Genomic DNA, 25,967 nt, shown 5'->3' with positions numbered 1-25,967 from the left:
TTACAGCATACGACATCCCTCTGTCCTTTGGACCCTCACAGCAGATAAGGAAAAATTCCCCAAAAAAACCCTTTAACGGGGAAAAAAATGGTAGAAACCTCAGGAAGAGCAACTGAGGAGGGATCCCTCTTCCAGGACGGACAGACGTGCAATAGATGTCGTACAGAACAGATCAACATAATAAATTAACAGTAATCCGTATGACACAATGAGACAGAAAGAGAGAGAGACAGAGACAGAGAGAGATGCAGGACAAACGGTAATGACAGTAGCTTACAACAACATTAATGAAAGTAATAATATTATAATTCATAATAATATATTAATATCTGATAGTATACATGTGTGACAATAATCATGTTTATAATAACAGTAGAAGTATGACTAATGATAACAGCAGCAGCAGGAGGCATCTGGCAGGACCACGGCAGCAGCACAGCCACACACGTCACACTATCCAGGCACCGCTGCAATACGAGTTAGCAAGATGCAGTAATAGGGAGGGAGAGAGTGAGAGTGAGAGAGAGAGAGAGAGAGAGAGAGAGAGAGAGAAACCAAGCTGTGCCGGTGCTGTGTTGTACAATGTTGTACAGCTGGGAAACGTGCCACTACCGCCTGACACGGATGTCAGACCCTGAGCCCTATACCCGGGCATTTGAGCCAAATGCTGCTGCTGCTGCACGGCAGCATCTGGATGCGATGCGTCGTTTATGAAAACAAGGCGTATTTTAAGAAATCATTTGAGTCAAGAAAATCAGATTGTTTGTCAGCTATGACAACTGTATCCCTCATTTAGAGTGTTTTTCTTTCAGACAGTCACTGAAACTGTCTGACAGTCACCTCCAACCCTCCCTCAGTTTTCTGTCTAAATAAATTAGCGCAAATAGCCTTAACACCTTAATATCGGACCACTTCTTGACTTCTGACACAGTTTGAGGCATCTGCCACCAGCTGCCACTCTGCTGCATTTTTAGCCTTAGTAATGCCCATATTGAGTTTCTGTTATCAACCTCCCCAACAAGAACTTAAACTTCACATTGTGTGAAGTTTAGTTTTTTTTTTCTTTTACCTTCTTGCTACATTTGCCATGCTCTCCTTCATGCTGTTTCTTGCTAATTAATATTAATGCAGGGCGTTTCACTGGCCATTTATAGGCACCCATGAGTGGGGCAAGATGCTCATTCACCTGCGCCACATTTCAAGTTGAATGTGATTTATAAAGGGAAACAGGTGTGGGACATGCGTGAGCACTGTGTTATGAATCAGGATATTTTTGTGCGTAAACACTTTCTGTGCTTTGTTCGTACATCACATCTAGTTACATTACCTGCGCACAGTTTTATAAATGAGGCCCCAGGTCTGGTCATAATTTGGTTGCTTCTATCTCTGGTGGCACTATGAGACACTGGTCAGCACGCATGTCCTAGTTCTTGGCTTCATGTAGCAGGCTTGAATCGGGAGGCAAGAGACTTGCTACTTGTTTTTCTCCCTACTGAACGAACAATGCAGACCGTTGGAACTTATCCTAAGGTTTGAGATGCATGGTGTTGGTGGTTACCCTCTTGGTCTCAAGCTCAGCTGCCAAGCACTTAAGTACCTGGTTGTGTTGCCAGGTGTATCTTCCTTGTGTTAGGCTGGTCTTGCATCTTACCAGGATATGCTTAAGTGATGCTGGCACAGAGCACAATGGATGAGCAGGATCTTCTCCCAGCCAGAGATTTAGTTGGCAGGAGAGGGTAGGACATCATAAGTGGCTCTGATCATGAAGCTCAGAAGATTAGATTCCTTGCTCCACATCTCAGCCCACGTGACTTTCCTTCTCTCAACTGCTTCCCATCTCATCCAGTCTTGCTTGGCTTGGGATATGGCTCTGGCACACCTTGCTGCTTCCTACTGGAGGATTTCAGTTGGAGTAGCCTTTTTCCAGGTAGGTCTTATTTCTCCAAGGCCAAATCCTCCTCTTGGACATGGCCCACTATGTCTCAGTGCTGGATAGCAGATTTCGCATCCAACACCATAGCAGCTGCAGTCCATCTCTTCCCTGTGGCCTGGGTTGGAGCAGTTCCTCTCACCTCCAGGTCCTGAGATTCTGAGAAGGTCATCTCCAATCTATTGTTGGCACACTTGAACTCCTGTCCTCCTAATTCTTCTTTCGGCTGTTCCCTTTAGGGGTCACCATAGCAGATCATCTGCCTCCATCTAACTATCCTCTGCATCCTCTTCTCTCACACCAACTGACTTCATGTCCTCTTTCACAACATCCATAAATCTCCTCTTTGGTCTTCCTCCAAGCCTCTTGCCTGGCAGTTCCAACCTCAGCATCCTTCTACCGATATATTCACTATCCCTCCTCTGAACATGTCCAAACCATCTCAGTCTGGCCTCTCTGACTTTATCTCCAAACCATCTAACATGCTACCTCTGCTACCTCTAGCTCTGCCTCCTGTCTTTTCCCCAGTGCCACTGTCTCTAAATCAAACAACATCGCTGGTCTCACCACCGTCTTGTACACTTTCCCTTTTAATCTTGCTGGTACTCTTCTATCACACATCTCAATTGACACTTTTGTCCACCCGTTCCAACCTGCTTGCACACGTTTCTTCACCTCTTTTCCACACTCTCTGTTGCTCTGGGCTGTTGACCCTAAGTACTTAAAATCATCCACCTTCTTTATTTCTATTCTCTGTAGTATCACCATTCTACTTGGGCCCTTTTCATTCACACACATGTACTCAGTCTTGCTACGACTAACCTTCATTCCTCTCCTTTCAACAGCATACCTCCACCTCTCTAGATTTTCCTCCACCTGCTCCCTGCTCTTACTACAGATAACAATGTCATCTACAAACATCATAGTCCATGGAGATTCCTGTCTAACCTCATCTGTCAACCTGTCCATCACCATAGCAAACAAGAAGGGGCACAGAGCTGATCCTTGTACAGTCCCACTTCCACCTTAAACTCCTCTGTCACACCTACGGCACACCTCACCACCGTCCTACAGCTCTCATACATGTCCTGCACCACCACATACTTCTCTGCCACTCCAGACTTCCTCATACAATACCACAGCTCCTCTCTCGGCACCCTGTCATATGGTTTCTCTAGATTTACAAAGACACAATGCAGTTCCCTCTGACCTTCTCTAGCCCTTTTTAAATAGGCATTGTGCAAATTTGCAGGAATGCCCAATCAGTCTTCTTTCAGCATTGGCATATAAAAACAAAATCGGGGAGAGCAGCAAAATGCCACCTGCCTACTTTTGTTTATACAGAATGTGCCTTTTTCGGGGCAATGGGGGGTGTGAGCAAGTAACAAAATGTGTAGCTCAGCATGTGACGTTAACAGTGACGTGGGAGGGAAGCCGTGGCTGGTCAGTCCTTTGGCGATTCTCTCATAAGTTGGCCTGCCCTTCACCGTCCCCGTCACTTAACGGTTAATGGCCTCTTCCTTTGTGAGGACAAGGAGGGCACACAATTCATTGTCTCCCCAGTTGCTCATCTTCACGGTAGTGTCTGTCAGGTTTGCGTTTCCCTCTTGCTCCTAGTACTAGCTTCTCATTCCTGCTATCAGCTGTTTCCTGTTTATTCACCGCCAGTGGGTCGCAGGTGTGGCGTCATCAACAGCTCCTCCACCAAGTCATCAACAGCCCCTCCCGTGGCGGAAAGGTGCCTCGTTCTTTTTTAAACCAAATGGGTTCCACCAATATGTCTACCCTATGAGGCGGAAAATTGGGCACCTTGGATCAACTCGCCAATCTGGCTCTGTGTGTAAACACTCGCAGCTTGCCGGCAAAACGGCCCAACATTTGCCCAAAAATCTGGCAGTGTAAAAGGGGCTTCTGTACTTCTCCATCAACATCCTCAAAGCAAATACTGCATCTGTAGTACTTTTTCTTGGCATGAAACCATACTGCTGCTCAAAGATGCTCACTTCTGCTCTTAGTCTAGCTTCCACTACTCTTTCCCATAGCTTCATTGTATGGCTTATCAACTTTATCCCTCTGTAGTTGCCACAACTCCACACGTCTCCCTTGTTCTTAAAAATCGGCACCAGCACACCTCTCCTCCATTCCTCAGGCATCCTCTCACTCTCTACCAGCTCAGTGGCCTAGTGGTAGAGTGTCCGCCCTGAGACTGGAAGGTCTATACCAAAGACTATAAAAATGGGACCCATTGCCTCCCTGCTTGACACTCAGCATCAGGGGTTGGAATAGGGGGGTTAGATCACCACATGATTCCCGAGCGCGGCACCGCTGCTGCTCACTGCTCCCTCAGGGGATGGGTCAAGTGCGGAGAACAAATTTCACACACTCAGGTGTGTGACAATCAGTGGAACTTTACCTTACCTTTACCTCTAAGACCTTGTTGAAAAACCTAGTCAAAAACTCCACTGCCACCTCTCCTAGACACTTCCATACCTCCACAGGTATATCATCAAGGCCAACTGCCTTTCCACTCTTCATCCTCTTCAATGCCCTCCTCACTTCATCCTTACTAATCTTTGCTACTTCCTGCTCCACAATGGTCACCTCTTCCACTCTGTTCTCTCTCATTTTCCTCATCTCCTCTACCAGACTGGAAATGGGCAGGGACAGGACTCCATTCCCATTTAGTCCAATGCTGGTGAGGTATCTTGGTGAGTCAAGCCACTTCCTTATCTGTGCATTCACCAGCCTCTCCAAATGATTGGCCCAAGACAAGCTTACCTCATAGATGGTGATTAGCCACATAAGCCGAGGCAGCCAACCAAACTCGAATCACCAGGGCAGTACTGTTGATCTGCCTAAGGCCACTGATTGTGTCCTGCCTGAGCTGCTCTACCTGCTGTCTTGAAGCTCTGCATTGTACCATCTTCCAAGGCTTTTGATGGGCTTCTCCAGGACAGTTGGTGTAGCCTTACCATTCATGTAAGACTTCTCATCAGAGAGACGGCCATTTACGATGGACATGGCTTGTTGAGTTTGATCTCCATGCGGGCCCATAAGATGTTTCCCTGTAGAGTGTCCGGGAGGCGCTTAGAGCATGTAGAAGTCGACATGTCATCCATATATGCCCTTTTCGGAGGAAGCCACAGTCCACTGTCCAAGTGTTGACCTCCAACTAGCCATCTTGAAGCTTGGATTATGAGTTTCATTGTCATGGTGAAGGCCAGGGATGAGATGGTGCAACCCGCCATAACGCCTTTCTCAAGATGCTGCTGTCTCGTGATGTTGTCCTGTGTTGTTATACAGAATTGATGGTCTTGGAGGTATGCCTTGACCAGCCTTGAGATGCTCTCTGGCACCTGAAAGAAGTTAAATGTTGCCCACAGCACCTCATGAGCCACGAACCCAAAAGCATTTGCAAGGTCAAGGAAAATCACATGGAGGTTTTTCTTTTCTCTCTTGGCAGTTTGGATCTAGTGCCAGATGACATTAGCATGCTCCAGACAGCCTGCAAAGCCATGTATTTCTGCCTCCTGCACGGTTGTATCAATGAGATTGTTACTCAGCAAGAATGCCAAGAGCCTTAGGGCAACAATGCCAAAGAAGATCTTTCCCTTTACATTCAGAAGGCTGGTCTGGCCAAACTGACTTATGGTTGAGTAGTTTTCTTCCTTGGGGATTAGTATTCCCTCTGTTCTTTGCCATGTCTTAGGCACAACTCCCTTCACCCAAACCAATCTCATCAGTTTCTAGAGGTGCTTCAGGATGTTTATACAGGACACCATTGGGCCCCAGGGCTGATGCTGCTCTTGCCCTTTTAACTTCACTCTATGTAGGGGGTCTTGTCTCCAGCTGGTGCCCCGGTGGATGGATTGGTGGTGTGTCATGAGCAACTAAGACTGGTTTTGCCTCTGTTTGTCAGAATAGGTGTTCCTCAGGTGCTCTTCCAACTCTCTTACTGGTACCTGAAGGATCCCACACTTCTTTTGGTTAAAGAGGCTCCTAGTGAACCTGTATGGGTCCCTGTTAAAAACCAGGCCTTGCCTTTTCCTTCTTCTTATTCTGCTTTCTCAGCCACTCTGCCCTTCGCAGTTTTGCCATTTACTGCCTTATCTCCATCTGTAGTAGCTCCAGTCCTTTCCTTTCTTCCTCAGTGCCTTTCTTCCATTGTTTTCTGGAATTTCTCAATTGTGGGATCAGTAAAGTTGTATCTTATCTTATCTTTTTTTAGCTGTCTCCTCTCTTTCACGAGCCTTTCCAGCTCCTGCTGTCTCCTGGTCTTGGGTGGACTGATGGTTCTTTCCACATTGTGTGGCTTTTGGACATGATCCCAAATCTCTCTGCCCTATAGTTGTAAATGACATTTCCCATCTTTTCCAGTTTTTGCTCTGCACTTCCTTTCTGTGTTTCTAGAAGACAGACTAGGTCTGTGTTGATGGTTTGCCAATCTTGAAGAGATGCCTGTTGTGACCCAACCGCCATCATGGGGCACTGTTCACAACATCGGCATTTCCAAATCACTCACCCACACAACACCATACATGCTGTCTGCCATTTGCCCGGTACAGTGTAAAGCAGGATTCATCTGTGAAGAGAACTCTTCTTTTTCAACGATGATGATTATGCAGATGAGCATCCCTTGAACATTTTTTTATGATTTGTGCAGAAATTCCTCAGTTGTGGAAATCAATTGTTGCACTGTTCAAGTGGCTCATCTCAGATGATCTTGCAGTTGAAGGCACTGGATGTGGAGGTCCTGAGCTGTTGTGGTTACACATGGCCTGCGGTTGTGAGGCTGGTTGGATGTACTGTAAAATTAACAGAAACAACATTGGAGACGGCTTATCGTAGTGAAATGAACATTCAGTTGGGCAACAGCTCTGGCGGACATTCCTGCAGTCAGCATGTCAACAGCATGCCCTCAAAACTTGTGACATCTGTGTCATTGTGTTGTGCGATCAAACTGCACATTTAGAGTGGCCTTTTATTGTGATCATCCCAAGGCACAAATTTATGTAATGATGCTGTTTAATCAGCATCTTGACATGCCACACCTGTCAGGCGGCTGTGGCTCAGGAGGTACAACGGGTCGTCCTCTAATTGGAAGATCAGTGGTTTAATCCCCGGCTCCTTCAGTTGGCATGTATAAATATCCTTGAGCAAGATACTGGACCCCTGTGTGGTAAAACCTGAGTAGCAGGTGGCACCTTGTTTGGTAACCTCGGCTACCAGTGTATGAATTAGGGATGTCATGATACCAAAAATTCAGTAGTTGGTGCCAATACCAGTAAAATTACATGATTCTCAATACCAAAGTCGATACCACGGTAATTTTTTTTTTTTTTTAAAAATCCTGAGATCCCATGTACTTAAACAAGAAATACTTTATTAAAATATTTGCATGTAAAATAACATTTCTATCAACAGATTGATATTGCTTATATACAGGGGTGAAAGCAGTTTTAAATTCTTGCCGGTACTATTACCAAAACATTGCTTCATATTGTTCACCTCTCCTCACTTCATACATTTTTAAAAAGCAAAGTCAAAAACCAAACAAACAAATAAAAAAAATTAAATATTTTATTGTACCTGTATGGAGTAGAAATAAATTAGAAACACTTTGCAAAGTGTATAGTAAAATATTTCTTTTAATGTTCAGGTTGCTGGCATGAATGAAACCTTAATGGAAACACTTAAAACTATGCATGTCATTTTTTTTCTTTTTCTCTTTTCCTCTTTACCTATTTTGCGTTGTAAAAAACATTGATCAACATCCGTAATAAACTCAATAAACTATTTAAATATTTACTATTTAAATCACGCTGACAGCGCAAGAACGTGTGGAATTTCGTTGGTTTCATTTATTGTTTGTCCTGTCCCAGTGCAAACAGCATTTTTTGACGCCTGTGGTCCAGTTGTGGAAAAATCAAACGTCCCAGTAAAATAAATCGAACGCACCCCAACCGCTGTATTTCGTAGACGCGCATGCGGAGTCACGTACTGCTGAGTGAAATCCCTGATCGTAAGCTCACGCAGCTTGTTCAAGCTGTTCACTGTGTTGTTGAAGTTAAACAAAATAACATGGAACATATCAGCTTATTATGCTACTGATTTTAAATGGGATATTTTTCGATGAACTGAATGACATTTAACGGAGTGTTGCATGTCTCGAAGGCTGGGCTCATAGGAGACCACCGGACTCTCTCCCAGGGGAGGGGCTGGGGGAGAGAGGGAAATGTCCGGTGTACAAGGCTCTGTCCAGCATGGACCAAAGCACAGCACGGACGGTTCAGAAGCAATTTGGAACAAGTTAAAAGCAATTAATAAACAGACAAAGTGGTGTTTAAAACTGCATATACTGCTAGCAGATCTATTTTCTGGCCTAAAGTGTGGCCGTGACTGGTTCTGAATGTGGGCTATAGCAGGCAGCCACTCTCTCCTCTTCCGGGTACGGCGCACTACTAATGAATCTTTTAGTGGTACGCAGTACCAGACCGTACCAGCTTACTGTCAAGTGCTTGCCTCTGCCATCCTTTCGCGTGTAGGTATGCCATGTAGTTCTACTTCCTCGTCACCCCCTTGCCCTGAATGTAGGCATGGACTATAACGCTATATGGCGTATACTGCCCCCATTAGTCCAGGGGCCAAGGGGCTAATTTTCACAAATTGGTATCACTTAAAGGGACCACACAATTTTGGTATTTTTGACTTCCTCTATGTCTCTAGTTTACATTTTGGTATGATAGACCTGCGTATCTAGTAGCTTAATAATTTTTTTTGGATGATCTTTGGGTCCTCCCCAAAATTGAAAATAGTCAAAATTGAGGCTTCTCCAAAAGGGACAGTGTCTGCCTTATCACATGAATCTCGGGAAATAATTATCAGAATGTCACCAAATTTGGACTGAATGTTCACAGACAGTTGCTGCACACAATGCAGTAAAGATTTCATCAGTACCTTGCTCCTTTTAACCCTATGGGCCCGAACGACGCATAGTGCGTCCAAATTCACACCTATTCTTCTCTGTTGATTTTCTCCGTGACCGTGCGTCATAGCAATAAGCCACACATATCACATGAAACAGCGGAATTGTAGCTTTCCGACAAGGCCAAGCACTTGTCGGTAGTCCAATGTTTTCATAGCGAAAAAAAAAATTATAATGTTACACTAAATTTATGTATAACAGAGCTTTCATACAGCTTTGCACACACATTACTCTTGGATGGATTACTCGCGAATGCAGGCTTGCACAGAAATGCCACACATATCAATGCAGGCTCGCACAGAAATGCCACACATATCACATGAAAGCGCAGGAGCAGAGCTTTCCAATGATACCACACACATCATTGTGCTGTCATCCCATCATGCTATAAATCCAGATGAATTGTCTACAAAACAAAAACCTGATGAATTTCTTTACAATCCATTATATAGATCTTGTTATCAGTCACTTCATATAGTGAGGAATATCGTATCTTATGACGTCTTAGGCTTGTGTGTGTTTCTCCCTGTCTATCCACATTTGTAGTCCGGCTTTCAAGATGCAAATATCTCCATATTGTCCAGTTGACACTCCATCAAACTTTGTATGACAAGACCAGCCACTTCACCTTTGCGCACCCAGACAACTGCAGCCTAATTATACATGCTGACAGGGCCATAGTCACCATATACATTGAGGGGGACATGTGTTCCTCCCCCAATGCCCAAAATGCCCCCCAATATATAACTGAAACTGAAAAACAACAACAAACTTTGTTTACTGCAAACAAAGTGGCAAACATTATCTTGGAGGACAAAATTGCACTTGGTTGACTATTTTCTATTATCTTAGATGTAAATATTGCATGTTTCTTTCAGATAAAACACATTTTTGACTTGTGAATGAGTCAGTGGAATTTCTTGCAATAATGAAAAAATACTGGCAATCATGTCCGCTTGGCACAAACCACATGTTTTGGACAGCTGTGAAGTGACAGAATGTCCCAGCATCATGGTTCTGTAGAAGCAAAATAATTCAAATGGTCGGGAGCTGGGCCAGTTAGCTCGCGACCTCGCTCTTTTCCTCTCAAACGGACTTTCTTTGTCTTCCATTAGATATCAAAAACTCAAATACTCAGAGGTCAAAAAAAAATCACTGGAGACACGTAGAATCAGATGCAACTGAGTTTAATGTGCTCGCAGGCAACAAACACATCACAACCCAATGAGTCAAGCTCCGGAGCAAGACTGAAATTTCTTTGTTTGCGCACTTGTTTTTATTGTAAAGATTTTCTGCTGAGTCATCTCTTTCTTAATCCTTCCCACTTGGCTCTGATCGTAACGATATCCCACCTCTGCTGAGTCACTTTTTCTCCTTTCATCCTACCACCATAATGGTGTCATATTTCTGCTGAGTAATGTTTTTCCTAGACAATCTAAGACCGCCTCCTCTTACTAGGGTCATTCTCAGGACAAGCTGTAATTCCCCTAATTTTCCACCAGTGTTTCTGAGCCCATCCTCATGCTATTTTTAGAAATGATGCCTAGGTACTTCTCCACCACAATGCTTAAATGCTCAGTGAGCGTGTGTGTCATAGGAATACATGAAATAATAAACCAGTGTGTAATTTGTCAATGCACAGAGTACACTGCTTCAACACGTATCTTTTAAAAGTCAACTAAAAGGTACAGTATATGTCTTCAGTAAATCAGTACATTACACTACAGTTCTTATATTGCCAGATTCCAGAGAGTCTCCCCTCTTCAGATATGGCAGAATATGTCTTCTTCCAACTTGCTATGGTGAGATACATGTAAAAATGTAAGAATTTAGTCACACGGATTTGTTTTTTTCATTGATATAAAAATTAATATAAAATACAGGCACATAGAAGGACATGTAATAATGGCAAATCTGGTTAGCCCAGATTGTCCTGAAAAAAAAAACAAAACAAGATATAGCATGTGTGTGTAGCCTTTATAATGACTGTGATATGAGCTTAGAAGTAAAGACAGTAAAAATACCCCAAAAACGCCTAGGGCCCATAGGGTTAAAAAATATATACACCTAAACACACATGAATTATAGGCGGACATGGAATAAGGAATAAAAAATCCAAAAGACATGTATATATGTGTTTGCCATTATTAATGTAAATAAGCCAATCACCCAAAAACTGCATTTATATGTGCCAAAGAATGTCATCTTATCATAAAAGTAGGTTATTAGATTATTAACCTCACCATCTGATGTCACCAGCCCCTGACAGGTAGCTAGTGCAGCCAGAACTGACTGCAAACAGACAAATAGAATGGGGCCCTATTAGTCCAGGGGCTAAAGGGATCGTTTTCACAACTTGGTAGGCCCCTATCACCCACGGGGACCAAACAATTTTGGCATTTTTATCTCTCTACAGGTCTCTAGTTTATATTTTGGTATGATAGCCCTGCCTATCTAGTAGCTTAATTACAGTTATCACTCTGTAAACAAACTTACACCCGTGTAGGCAAAACACTACAAATAGGGTGAAAAATTAACTAATAGATATCCCCATGAAACTCGCCCAGTTGATCACTCATATTAAGACAAGTATTTTTTGTATTACAAATTTTCTGAAATATTTTATTTAAATATGCACCAGTTTTGTTAATGAAGACAATCACAAGGAGGGGAAATTGATTATGCAGTTACTGTGCTAACACTCAGTGTTACTGTAGCCTACAGTAGGCCTACTAGCACTCAGAGCTGCCCAGTTGCTATTTGACCCATAACTAGGAGGCAAAGTGCTACCGCTTGCCTAAGGTGGACTCCCAGGCTAGCAGAGGGAAAGAGATGCCTTATTTCTCCATTGTACGCCATCCTAAAATAGGGGGGCCCACCTGCTGCCGTCATCCTAACTAACACTCAGAGCTACTATACTGAAATTGAATGTCAGCGGAGAGCATGGAGAGACAGCAATGGCAGACTTAGAATCAGGTGGAGAAGAGACAGGAGCTGTGGCTGGTGAGTCCTTAAAACAGAGGGAGAGATGGCATAAGGCACAGAGATAATGTCAACACTAGGAACACAAATTAGAATTTTGGCCATCTAGAGCCGTTATTAAGTATAGCACTTACTCTGTCACATCATTCATCGTCCACATCACTATCATTCAGCTCCGGAAAACATTCCAGCTCATTTGCCTGGTTGCTGCAGGTTTGTAGTTTACACGTCTGTGCAATGCAGACCATTTTGCAGGCATGGGCATTCTGAAAGTTTACATGTTTGTGAGCAGGAGTATGATAGTAGGGGCAATACAGCCTCTGGTGCAGGCGTACCTCGCATCCACTCAATGGCCAGATCCTCATCATGGATCTTCCATCCATGATCCTTTGGATTTGGTAAACTTGGATTGCACTCCAGACTCCTCCGTCAGATAGCAGGCTGATATTTTGCTCACAAGGCATGCATGTAGAGACAGTCTTCACAAGGTGGAAGCTGACTGGAGTCTATTTCTCCACACCTTGCACAAAATAGCTGGTAGCGAAGCGTGTTGACTTTAGTTGTGTTTGTCGAAGGCAGGTACATCTGACATGTGACCCCCTGGAGCTTTCCAAATAGGTCATATGAGACCTCCCAGGAGCTTCCCAACTCTCTGAATGTGTCTTGGCAGGTCTTGTTAGTCTTCAGTTTTTTAAATATGGCTGACTTTCCACGGCCACTGAAAGAGCTAACTGTATAGGAAGCTGTTTGGGCTTAACAGTACAGACCAGTGAGCAGTGATAACTAACATGTCTTTGGGGTCATCAGGTGGGAACCTCCTTTCACCAGTGTTACGTCTAGTTGGTCCCACGACACCTCCAGGAGGCTAGACGGTGATCTCTGGCGTCCCAGAGACACTCCCCTAATGCCAGGTCTCACTGCTCCCCACACCAACCCAACAACCTCCTTTACCTTACTTACACATGGCTTTCTCAGCCCAAACAGCACTGCCACCTTCAACCAAACCCAGGCTCCGTACATGCGAGCTCCAGGTAGAGACAGTGCTGCCGTTCCTAGCACATTCACCATACTCTATTTCACACATTGCATAGCATAACTCCAATATAAGCTAAAGTTAAAGGAGATAGAGAAGATAAACTCACAGGATCAGCAAACACACTCACCTTGCAGCATGGTCTCAAACAAAAGGATTTCAAATAGGCCACTCCCACGCTTAAATAACCTTCCTCTTCCTGAATTTTCTCCTGAGAGGACTGATTGGTGGATCTCTCCACCTGATCTCAAGGAGTCATGTACCCTGCTTAGTAGTTCCCCCTGCTGGCCCCCAACTGACATTATCCCTCCTCATCCAAATCCACTAACTAGCTCTGGCTGCTTCATCTGACATTTCCTTCACTGTCCTCCTCAAACTCTGTCCCCGCACTCCGAGTTCCCCCAGGAGCAAGACAGCTGATCTTGCTATGAATCCCCTACACCCCACTTCCACTGGACAAATCCTAGTTTTCTATCCTCGCTGCTCAGCTTCTGCTCCTAAGTCTGCATACCTAAGCTTTTTTCTTTCATAGGCTTCTTCCACTGAGTCTTCCCAAGGAACTGTCAGCTCAATGAAATAAACTATCTGTTGACTCACTGACCACAACACTATGTCAGGCCTCTGCTTGGTACAAACTATTTTCTGGGGAACAACAAGCTTTCCCCCTAAATCTACTTGCATTTTCCAATCACAAGCACCTTCTAGGCGGTCACACCCTTGCCTCCTTACTAACTTATCCCTTCTGTATTTCTCTCCCTCACGGACAAACTGAATTGCTAAACTCCTATTCTTAAAACCCTCTGAATTTTTCTACTTCGTTTCCCTTTGATGCCTGCAGCTAAACTTTTCAACACCTGGTTATGTCACTATGTTTATCGTACTCATGACAAGCTAACAAATTATGCTTTAAGCTTGCGGTACCTGAACACAATGGGCATGATGGGTCCCCATTTACCCCCAGTTTTAGGTTCTGGGGGGTTGGTAACACATCGTATGTAGCCCCTACCAGGAATCTAATATGATTCTCCTCCATACTTCACAGGTCCCTCCAACTAAGCTTCCTCTTCTCTACACTTTCCCAATTCAACTACTCTCCCTGTTTAGCCTGGGCCACTACCTTTGCACCCCTTAATATCTCCTCCTGTCTATGTATCTGTTCCACAACCAGCTTTCTTTTATCTTTGAGACCTGCTTTATTCCATATCGGTTTGCCTGAGCCAAGCCCCAGGCCTCCCTGGCCAAACTGAACATTACCTACAATCTCTGCATGCCTAAGAGCTGCCTCTGCCTCCTGAACTGCTGATCTTGGGTTCCACTTCCTCCCCTTGGTTGGATTTGGAACCACACTCCTAACTACCACGTCCTTACTCCCAGATAACAAGAGCTCGTCCTGACCTTGGTACATTTAAATTCCTCTGTTAAACTAGATACTGGCAGCTGAAGTGTCCCTTTTCCATACAATGTAACACTACTTAGGCACCTAGGACCGCCCAACCACTTCCTAATATAGGAGCTAACCAACCTTTCAGTTCTCTCCACAATGGATATTGGAATTTCATAAATTGACAATGGCCACATTAACCTAGGATATAGCCCAAATTGCAAATACCACAACGTGAACTTTCCTGGAAGTTCTGATTTATTTATTCTATCCAATCCTGCAGCCACATCTTTTCTAAATTTCACCATCTGTTCTTCATCATTCAACTCCACATTGTGCCAACTGCCTAAGCTCTTTACTGACTTTTCCCTAATTGTTGGGATTTCCTCATCATCTATGACAAACTTCCTGTCACTTAACTTCCCTCTACGTATCGAGATGCTTCTAGACTTACTAGGCTTGATCTTCATGCTGGCCCACTTGAGGTTCTTATTTACCTTCTCCAGTAGCCTCTTTGTACATGGCATTGTTGTGGTCACCAGTGTCATGTCATCCATGTAAGCCCTAACTGGTGGAAGATGCAACCCATTCTGCCGTCTCTCCCCACCTACCACCCACTTAGAAGCCCTGATGATTACTTCCATTGCCATAGTAAATGCTAATGGAGAAATTGTACACCCTGCCATGATGCCTATTTCTTGCCTCTGCCAACCTGTTGTGAAACCTGCCGTACTTAGACACAACCTAATATCCTGAAAATATGCTTTCACTAAGTTAACAACTACCTGTGGCACTTTGAAGTAGTCAAACACACTCAAATGAGGCTATGCGGTACTGAACCAAACGCATTTGCAAGATCTAAAAATATTACATGCAGGTCCCTTTTTTAATCTTCGCTGCCTGAATCTGATGCCAGATCATGCTAGTATGCTCTAAACACCCTGAAAAACCTGGTATTCCTGCCTTCTGCACCATGGTATCTATTAAAGGTAGGATCTGGAGGATTTTCAAACAAAACAAAATATAGGTATACACAAATGAAATCCTGCTTAATCATCACCTATGGGCTTCTACTCATGTGTGACTCTGTTTGCAGAGCTCCTGCCCTTTAACTGTATTTTGATGTTTTTGTGAGCTCAGACCGCTTCTGGGCGGAGATTTCTTCAGCCAGTGAGAGAGTGCAGGTGCCGTGCCCGAGCGTGTCCAAACGTGCACCAGCGCGAGCCTTGCCTGAACCTCTTCTGTGAAGCCTTCTTCCGTACCTCCGGGCTCCTTACACCCGGGAGAGTTGAGCCTGATAGGAGGGGCCGAATTTGAATGTGTGTTTACAAACAGCAACGGAAAATCCTCCGGACCCTACCTTTAAGCTATTCCTTTCTAAGTAGCTAGCTAATCCTTGTGCTACTACACTAAAGAAAATCTTCCCCTCTACATTCAAGAGAGAAATCATCCGGAATTGGCTAAGGTCCACAGACTCCTTCTCCTTAGGAATGAGGACACCCCCTGCCCTACGCCATACTCTTGGGATAATTTGTTTCTCCCAAACTATTCTTAGCTGTTTCCACAAAAATTTAAGAATATCAGGTGCACGTTTATAAACCTGGTAGGGGACTCCATTAGGCCCTGGGGCCGAAGAAGCCTTTGCATGCCTAACCACCTCCTGAACTTCCTTCCACCTAGGTGGCCTGACATCCATCTCATGCTCTATTTCTCCTAATGGAGGGATATCCGGTGGAAAACCTACTATCCTATTCTTCTCTAAATCTGAATATATATTTCTGAAATATTCTTCAACCTCTAGCCTTTCTGCTTTAAGCTCCTCTCCCTTATCCTGGCTGAAGTATCTTTTAACAAACTTAAAAGGGTCCCTGAAAACACCTGTCCTTACATGTTCCTTCTTCATCCTCTTTTTCCTGAGATGCTCTGCCCTTCTAAGAACTGCTAGCCTGCTTCTCAGCTCCTCTTGCAACACCTTAATTCCCTCCCTTTCGTCTTCTGTAGCCTTTTTCCACTATTCCACTATTCCTTAACTGTCTCCTTTCCTTAACTAACTTCTCTATTTATCTTCTAGACTTACCTGACTGTACCCTCTCACCCCTCTTTCTCTCATGCGCCCCAAGCCTCTCTGCACCATATGAGTAAATTATATCTCCCATCTTTTCTAACCTTTTGATTGCATTTCCACGAAGCCTGTTTAAGATTACTGAGAAATCTCTATTAACTATCTCTCATTCTTTACTGTCATTTGCCCTAGGCCATCTAACTCTAACCTTTTGCTCCATGGTTCTCTCTCTGACTGGCATACAGACCTCAGTGTCACCTGCATCCTCTCTTACCACCCCCTCCTCCTCCTCAGTGGCAGTGCTGCTGATATCCTTCTACCTGTCGCTGGACTTCATCCGACTGACTTGACTGACTTCTTAGGAAGTACTGATCAAGGATTTTTTTAAATTGTATATACTTTATTAATCCCAGAGGGGAAATTCAATTTTTCACTCTGTTGTCAATTACACACAGGTCCTAACACACACATGCACAAACAGGACCTATACATGCACTAAGTGGAAAGATTTCAGAGTGGGGCTGCCCATGACAGGTGCTCCGAGCGGTTGGGGGGTTCAGTGCCTTGCTCAAGGGCACCTCGACAGTGCCCAGGAGGTGAACTGGCACCTCTCCAGCTACCAGTCCACGCTCCATATTTTGGTCCTGACGGAGACTTGAACAGGCGACCCTCCGGTTCCCAACCTAAGTCCCTATGGACTGAGCTACTGCTGCCTCAGCAGGTGGGCCCCCCTATTTTAGGACGGCGTACAATGGAGAAATAAGGCATCTCTTTCCCTCAGCTAGCCTGGGAGTCCACCTTAGGCAAGCGGTAGCACTTTGCCTTCTAGTTATGGGTCAAATAGCAACTGGGCAGCTCTGAGTGCTAGTAGGCCTACTGTAGGCTACAGTAACACTGAGTGTTAGCACAGTAACTGCATAATCAATTTCCCCTCCTTGTGATTGTCTTCATTAACAAAACTGGTGCATATTTAAATAAAATATTTCAGAAAATTTGTAATACAAAAAATACTTGTCTTAATATGAGTGATCAACTGGGCGTGTTTCATGGGGATATCTGCTAGTTAATTTTTCACCCTATTTGTAGTGTTTTGCCTATATGGGTGTAAGTTTGTTTACAGAGTGATAACTGTAATTAAGCTACTAGATAGGCAGGGCTATCATACCTAAATATAAACTAGAGACCTGTAGAGAGATAAAAATGCCAAAATTGTTTGGTCCCCGTGGGTGATAGGGGCCTACCAAGTTGTGAAAACGATCCCTTTAGCCCCTGGACTAATAGGGCCCCATTCTATTTGTCTGTTTGAAGTTCTGGCTGCACTAGCTACCTGTCAGGGGCTGGTAACATCAGATGGTGAGGTGAATAATCTAATAACCTACTTTTATGATAAGATGACATTCTTTGGCACATATAAATGCAGTTTTTGGGTGATTGGCTTATTTACATTAATAATGGCAAACACATATATACATGCCTTTTGGATTTTTTATTCCTTATTCCATGTCCGCCTATAATTCATGTGTGTTTAGGTGTATATATTTTTTAAAAGGAGCAAGGTACTAATGCACTGCATTGTGTGCAGCAACTGTCTGTGAACATTCAGTCCAAATTTGGTGACATTCTGATAATTATTTCCCGAGATTCATGTGATAAGGCAGACACTTTTGGAGAAGCCTCAATTTTGACTATTTTCAATTTTGGGGAGGACCCAAAGATCATCCAAAAAAATTTATTAAGCTACTAGATACGCAGGTCTATCATACCAAAATGTGAACTAGAGACATAGAGGAAGTCATCCCTTTAAGGGATACCAAAACCTGCCTTGGCCCCTGGACTACATCAGTTCCGGAAGAGTCATAACACCGATTCTTACGCTGGTATCGGTTCCTCTGGTTTTTTTTTAAAAAAAAAAGAGTATTGCCGTTTTTTAAATGCAGACCCATTTGCAGGTCCATTATCTTGGAAAAGGAGAAGTACTCACTTAAACGAATTTTAACAAATTTGTGACCAAAATTTGACAGAAATATATCTATTGGGTGCATAAATAAAGTCTTAATTCTTTAACATAAACCTGTGAAAAATGGGAGTAATAACAAAAGTGCTGTTTTAATATTTGTTCAGTGTATGTGATGTATGTGTTAATATGTTTGGTGAAGAATGTCCCCGGGTGTTTGTCTCTGCAGGGGCTGCAGTTCCCCCTGTCCCATCTCCAGGCCCTGCGGCAGCTCCAACAGGCAGAACAGCTGGCTGTGGACCAGCTCCAGCTGCCCACACAGGAGGCCAAACTCAGTCTGGTTCTGGCTCTCTGGAGTGAGAACCTGCTGGTTGTACTATAGCACACCACTATTTAAAAATATCAGTGAAGAATTAAATCACAACAATACATAGGCATTTATGAATACCTTTGAAGATATTTCTTGTGTTATTGTGTTGTTAGTTTTCTGGTTCCTCCTGAATAAAGCTGCTAAACCTCCAGCAGTGCAGATGTAGGGTTTTTTTAACATATGTTGATTAATATACATAGTCTACATTGCTGATCCAGATAGATCAATATATTCAGTCGACCCACGTCACACAAGCGTTAGCTATAGAGATCTAAAATATCGGTATCAAGTCCAGGCTACCCTGCATGGGGGTGCTGGGTAACAAGAGTGGAGAAGAGTTCAGGTTTTTCAGATTTCCATCTGCGACAAGCAAACCAGCTCAAACACAGCTCTGGACTCGACGTCTTAAAGGGAGGACATCCAGGACAGACAAACCAGCGGCTTGTGGAAGTTGAAAAGACAGGGACCTTACAGTGCCAGGAATTGGGGAAACCTGGCAACCTGGTCCTCATGACCGAATCTGTTGGAAGAATTTTGTGACAAGTAAGCTTTATGTCTCACTTCATTTTCAGTAATCGAAGAAACAACATATTTGAGGTTTTGGGTGTTGCAGCATTGTTGAGCAGTGAGGTTGACGAGCCAACGCTCTGTTCTGAAATTAACATAAATGTCAAGTCAGATTAATTTATAGAGCACATTTAAAAATAAACAATGATCAAAGTGCTTTACAAAGAGATTAAATAAAACCAAGGCACAATCAAATAATACCACAAGAATGATCAAATAGACAATCAGAAATGGGAGAATATATGTAAATAAATAAAAGCATATAGTATCTTTATAAAGTCATAACACAAAAATAACTTTGGACTAACAACAAAATAAAGTACAGAAAAAATGAATATGGGCAAATGTGTTGTCATAATTTTAAGAGACGGCTATTAAGATGGGTTTAAAGGTATCAATAGAGGGGGAAGATCTGATAGTGGGAGACTATTCCACAATTTAGGACCAACAACTGAAAATGCTCAGTCACTTTTGTTTTTAAACTGGGTGAGTGGAATGGAAAGCAATGATTGGTTATCAGATCTGAGGGGACAGGAGGTGGAATAGGGGATACAGTGCTTTAAAAACAAATCAAAGAATTTAAATGAGTGAAGAGAGGCCAGTACAGGAGAGATATGGTATCTTCCTGGTACCAGTGAGGAGACTTGTTGCTGCATTTTGAACAAGCTTGAGACAGGGCTGACTGATTTCTTACCTATGTAGATGACAATAATCAAGGCCAGAGGAAATGAAACCAGGGACTTTAGTCTCTAAATCGTTAATAGGCGGGAATGGTTTAAATTCTGCAAGTCATGTAAGAAGGTAAAAGCCAGTACTGACAACTGAGTTTATTTGTTTATCAAATTTTAAACCAGAATCAAAGAACACACAAAGATTTTTATTATGTGACAGGCCCAAGGGACTTGATTGTGGCAGATTTGACTGCTGGGCTTAAGATTAAGAGCTCTGTTTTATTCTGGTTAAGTTGGAGGAAGCTTTTTGTCATCCAGGATCTTACATTCTCAATGCTATTTAAAAGGGAGTCAACACTACATGGATTACAAGGTTTTAGCAGGAGGTACAGCTGGGTGTCATTAGCATAAGAAAAGTTATTATATTTTCTGAAAATAGATCCCAAGGGAAGCATTTATAGGGAAAATAAAGGCTGAATCCAAATGTCCACCCTCTGGACTTGTTGACTTAGCCTTCACTGTCATCACGTAAAGTCTGTGAGGGCAGAGACCACAAACTGCTGATAGACAGCCCTCAGACTGTTTTACTCGTTGCCATGGAAATGGTTGAGTGACAATTACAGTCATTGCTGTAGGAGAAATACCTAGAATATTTGCACTCGTAATAAAGTTTGGGGCACCACCCTCCTAATGAGGGAAGCAACTAATCAAATTAATAACTCCCTAAACCAATTATTAATTCGTCAGCACACTCATCAATAATGAATCAATCTCAATATCTGGGTTATGAATTCTCTATACAGTGATCTTAGTTCCTGCTCAAAAGAGATATACACAGATAACGACATGGCGATAAATGAAGATTTATTTAGGCTAAATGTGTAACAACTGAGTAAATGAATGAGGATGATATAAAATAACACAAAATCAACAGTATGTATAAATGGATTAAAACAAGAAGTAACACTTGTGTAAGTTATTTAGTTTGGCGATAGTGAGAGAGTATGTGACTATAGATAAATTGGGAATGCAGGGATGCGCAAAACCATTTACCTAAGGAAACCTAAACCTAAATTAAATCTCCTATTCGACTTCACTCTTATCACTGCACAGCGGCTCAGGTGAGGGAAATTCTTTGCCTACTTTCTGGATCACTGGATCATTCTCCTGATTCTCCTGAGGACCCCCGAACTGTTGCCTTGCCGCTCCTGGACTTCCCAGCAGAATTAAACCCGCTGGAACACAGTGGTGGAGTGAGCGGTTGACCCTGACTGTGACGTCCTTCAGGTGGCCCTCGAACGTTGTTCTCTTAAGCTGCAGAAAGTCTCTGGGTTTGGCAAAAGAACCACTGTAAGAAGTGGTTGGCAGCTCGCTTATAATAAAGTTGAAAACAATCTCGTCGGCTGTTCGATAATATCGAAGTTATTATCAACGCGTAGAAGAAATGTTGCAATCGGCTGGCTTTGTCACGTCAGGTTACTAAAGGCACTGGAAACAAAAGAAAAACTGGATAAGTAAAACTTAAAAGTTTAAAATATCGTGAGCAAGAAAGAGTTATGTGGGAACCAAGTTTAAGAGCGTAACGGGTTCAAAAAGAAAAAAAGAAAGAAGAAAGTAAAAAAGAGTAAGAGAAGTGACAGAAAAGAGTGAAAGAGTCAAAAAAAATAAAAGAGCGAGCTGCACCGAGCTCACTTGTTTTATCCCACCCTTAAGGGGGAGTGTCCGAAGTGGGGCGGGCCTCTTAGTCTAGACAATAGTTTTTTTCGGAGGAAACTTAATGAACTTTTAATGAAACTTTAATTTGTGAGATTATATACTTTAGCATGTTTCGCGCGATAGACACATACTCTTTCCATTATGGTCAAAATCGGCTCTTAACATCAAATTAAATTTTTTGCCACAATATTTTTATTCATTTTTCAGCATTATAAGATACAGCCTCTTTTCATTCATACAATGTTTGCAAACATAAAGGCCTGCTGCATTATCACAAAACAGCAACAACAAAAAAAACATACTTAAACACAAAAAAACAGTCATGCTCCTGTTCAAGCCAGTAAAAATCTCCAAATGGCATGTCTCAAAATAGTATTCATAAAATGGAGTATATTCATTGTGATATATGTGAAATCCAGATGTCTAGGGAAAAAAATAAAAAAAAAAGCAAAACAATGATTTGAAAAGAAATTATAAACTTGAAAACTGCATCGTCCATGGAACCTACTCACTCACATCATCTGTTAAATCTAAATCCTTTACATAATCTATGAAGGGTCCCCATATAAATTCAAACACATGCTGTTTGGCCTTTAATATGTAAATTATTCTCTCTAATGGGAGACTTGATAACATCTGTCTTGTCCACTGAGTAATACTTGGTCTATAAATCCCTTTCTATAATAATGCAATACATTTTTTTGCATTGAGCAAGCTGAGATCTATAAATGCTCATTCATATTTACTGTAATTATGTTTATTTGGATATAAGCCCATGAGAAAAAGTTTAGGATCCAGTAAAATCTGTTTTGAAATTACCTTCTCTATCACAACTCTTACCTCTTCCCAGAACATGTTAACCTTTGTACATTGCCAAATACAATGGAACAAAGTCCCTCTGTTTTCTGTACATTTTGTACATATGTCCGGTGTATTTGGGTCAAAGTCCACTGGTGCCAAATAAGTCCGCATTAACCATTTATACTGTATTAATTTCAGACGTGTATTTATAGATTTGATATGAGCGCCAGTGCAAGCTGCTTCCCAATCTTCCTCTGAAATTTCAAGTTGCAAATTTTCCTTCCAGGCTTTTAATTTAGACTGTGAGTTTTCAGGTGAGTAAGATGACAACAGATTGTAAAGTTCTGATATGATACCTTTTCTCAACTTGTCCTTTATCATGCTTTTTTCCAAAATTTCTAAGCTGAAGATACTTAAAGAAATGTTTGTTATTAAGGTTAAAATTAGATCTCAGCTCTTCAAAAGACATCATAGTGTCTGAGTCTTGTATATAAAGATCTTGAATCATTTTAAGTCCCTTAGATTCCCATACTTTAAATGTTGCATCTGCTCTCCCTGGTACAAAAAAACTGATTGCCCCATATTGGACTAAACTGTGATAATGTTCCCAGTTCTTGTGAATATTTTTTAACCTCATACCATATCTTGATCATGTGTCTTACAATTGGATTTTTAGTTTGTTTATGTGGTTTCTTTACCGTGTCTGAATACATGTAAGAGGAAAGAGGCAATTTCAAACCACGAGCCTCCATCTCAGTCCAATGAGGAGAATTGTTTATTGAAAAATAAAACATTATAGATCTCAGCTGCGCAGCCCAATAATACCACAACATATTAGGACATTTCAAACCCCCTCGATCAAATGGTAAATATAATAAAGACAGACGGAGTCTTGCCCTCCTGTTGTTCCATATGAATCTTGCAAATATTTTCTTAATTCTTGAAAAGAAATCTGAAGGTGGTGGTAGAGGAATATTCTGGAATAAATAGAGTAATTTGGGCAGTATATTCATTTTTAAAATATTAATTCTCCCAATTATAGATACTGGTAATGATATCCACCTCTCAATTGACTCATTAATTTCTGACATTAAAGGTTCATAATTAGCGTTAACCACAAGTTCTAGGCCTGGCATAATCTGTACCCCTAAATATTTAAACTGATCTACAACATTAAATTGAATTACCTCAGGGATTGGATCCTTCTTTCATTTGCATTTAGTAATAATATAGAAGATTTAGTATTATTCACTCTATATCCTGAAATGTCGCCAAATGTTTTAAAAAGTTGTAACAAAGCCAGAATAGTTTTATTTAATTTTGTCATGAGTAGAATTACATCATCAGCATATAAACATTTCCTATGTTCTGTTGGACCTACTGTTATTCCATAGAATTGTGGGTGTGAACGCACTGCTATTGGAAGAGGCTCCATTGCTATTGTAAACAAAAGGGGTGAAAGAGGGCACCCTTGTCTACAACCTCTACTGATTTTTATTGGTTTTGAAATGTTTCTATTTGTTAATATTTCTGCTGTGGAATTTTTATATATTATCCGAATCCGCATCAAATTAAATTTAGTATGATTATTATACCGCATATATCAGCGGAGCACAAGTATAAACTGTTTCATATACACACACTCTAGACTAAGTTGCAGTTGCAATAAAACAGAATGAGAAGGCACATATTCATGAAAACAAGTTGATTAATAAATCCAACTATATTTTAACTCTAAATATAATATTGGGCTCCTTAAGGGAACCCAATTTAACTACCATCACAAAATGGCAGTATGGCTCCATGTTAGATGAGGGATTAAAAACCTTAACTAATAATTTCCTTATATTTTGTTTTACAAGATTAAAAAAAAAAACATCATTCAACTAACAAACAAGGATTATGCACATGAACAATGTTATAACATGGATAACATGTATAATTTCACTTCCAACAGACATTTAAAGTTTGTTACAGCAGAAACATTTGGTAAGAGAGGGGGTTGATGTCCCGGAGTGACAAGCAGGGACAGGATGTATTTGAACTTAAGAAGCATTGTCACATTGTATTAAGACCCTAGCGGGTCGTTAATCAAGCTGTGTTGCCCCAAGCTGAATACTTTTAAGATGACATCTGGAGCCTTGAGGGATCTCAAGTGAACTTTTTACCTCTTATTGGCATAAGGATGGCTAAAAGGAGCGTTTGTCAAGACTGGGGGTGATACCAGGTTGAGTCCTAAACATTTGACCCTCTGGTGGTCTCTCGTTGGTTTGTTCATTGATAATCCTGGTGCAAGGGATGTTCAAAAAGGGGGTGTCTGTCTTACATTGTAATTGCTTTCTTATTCTGTCTGCTTATCTGCCCCTGCAGATAACAAGATATTAATCCCATGTACAGTCAGGTCCATAATTATTTGGACAATCATACAGTTGTCGTCATTTTGGCTCTGTACACCACCACAATGGGTTTTAAATGAAACAATGAATACCTGCTTAAAGTGCAGACTCTCAGCTTTCATTTAAGGTTTTTTTCAAAAATGTAGTATGAACCGTGTAGGAATTACAACCATTTCTTCACACAGTCCCCCGACTTTAAGGGCTCATAAGTATTTGGACAAACTAACATAATCATCAATTAAACAGTCAGTTTTAATACTTGGTTGCAAATCCTTTACAGTCAATGACTGCCTGAAGTGTTGGACACATAGGCATCATCAGATGCTGGGTTTCTTCCCTGGTGATGCTCTGCCAGCCCTTTACTGCAGCCGTCTGCACTTCCTGCTTGTGTTTTGGGTGTTTTGCCCTCAGTTTTGGCTTCAGCAAGAGAAACACATGCTCAATTGGATTCAGGTCAGATGATATGACTTGGCCATTGCAGAACATTCCACTTCTTTGCCTTAAAAATGACTTTTGGTTGCTTTTGCAATATGCTTCAGGTCATTGTCCAACTGCACTGTGAAGCATCATCCAATGAGTTTTGAAGCATTTAGTTGAATCTGAGCAGATAATGGTGCCCCAAACACTTCAGCTTTCAGAGCACTTCTCCTTTGCCAAGATAATCCATCTCACAGGTGTGGCATATCAAGATGCTGATTAGACAGCATGATTATTGCACAGGTGTGCCTTAGGCTGGCCACAATAAAAGGCCACTCTAAAATGTTCAGTTTTATCACACAGCACAATGCCACAGATGTCGCAAGTTTTGCAATTGGCAATTGGCATGCTGACTACAGGAATGTCCACCAGAGCTGCTGCCCGTGAATTCTCTACCATAAGCCGTCTCCAAAGGCGTTTCAGACAATTTGGCAGTACATCCAACCGGCCTCACAACCGCAGACCACGTGTAACCACACCAGCCCAGGACCTCCACATCTAGCATGTTCACCTCCAAGATCGTCTGAGACCAGCCACCTGGACAGCTGCTGCAACAATCGGTTTGCATAACCAAAGAATTTCTGCACAAACTGTCAGAAACCGTCTCAGGGACGCTCATCTGCATGCTCGTCGTCCTCACTG

The 25,967-nt window shown here is 42.1% G+C and overlaps 1 protein-coding gene across 6 annotated transcripts in view; it reads left to right on the top strand.

The window, feature by feature from the left end:
• The window catches only part of riox2 (ribosomal oxygenase 2), a 118,649-nt gene extending 99,801 nt beyond the window's left edge, over nt 1-18,848 (top strand). For all 6 annotated transcript variants that reach the window (XM_078172147.1, XM_078172146.1, XM_033639506.2 and 3 more), the window contains one exon: nt 18,557-18,848. In XM_078172147.1, the coding sequence (XP_078028273.1) occupies nt 18,557-18,709 (153 nt within the window). In that variant the 3' untranslated portion in view covers nt 18,710-18,848. The remainder of the gene's footprint in view (nt 1-18,556) is intronic.
• The last annotated feature ends 7,119 nt before the right edge of the window (nt 18,849-25,967 follow it).

Source organism: Epinephelus lanceolatus, chromosome 11 (assembly GCF_041903045.1).
Source record: "Epinephelus lanceolatus isolate andai-2023 chromosome 11, ASM4190304v1, whole genome shotgun sequence".
NCBI lineage: Eukaryota > Metazoa > Chordata > Actinopteri > Perciformes > Serranidae > Epinephelus > Epinephelus lanceolatus.
The sequence above is the reverse complement of the archived record's forward strand: the minus strand, read 5'-3'. Positions and strand labels throughout refer to the sequence as shown.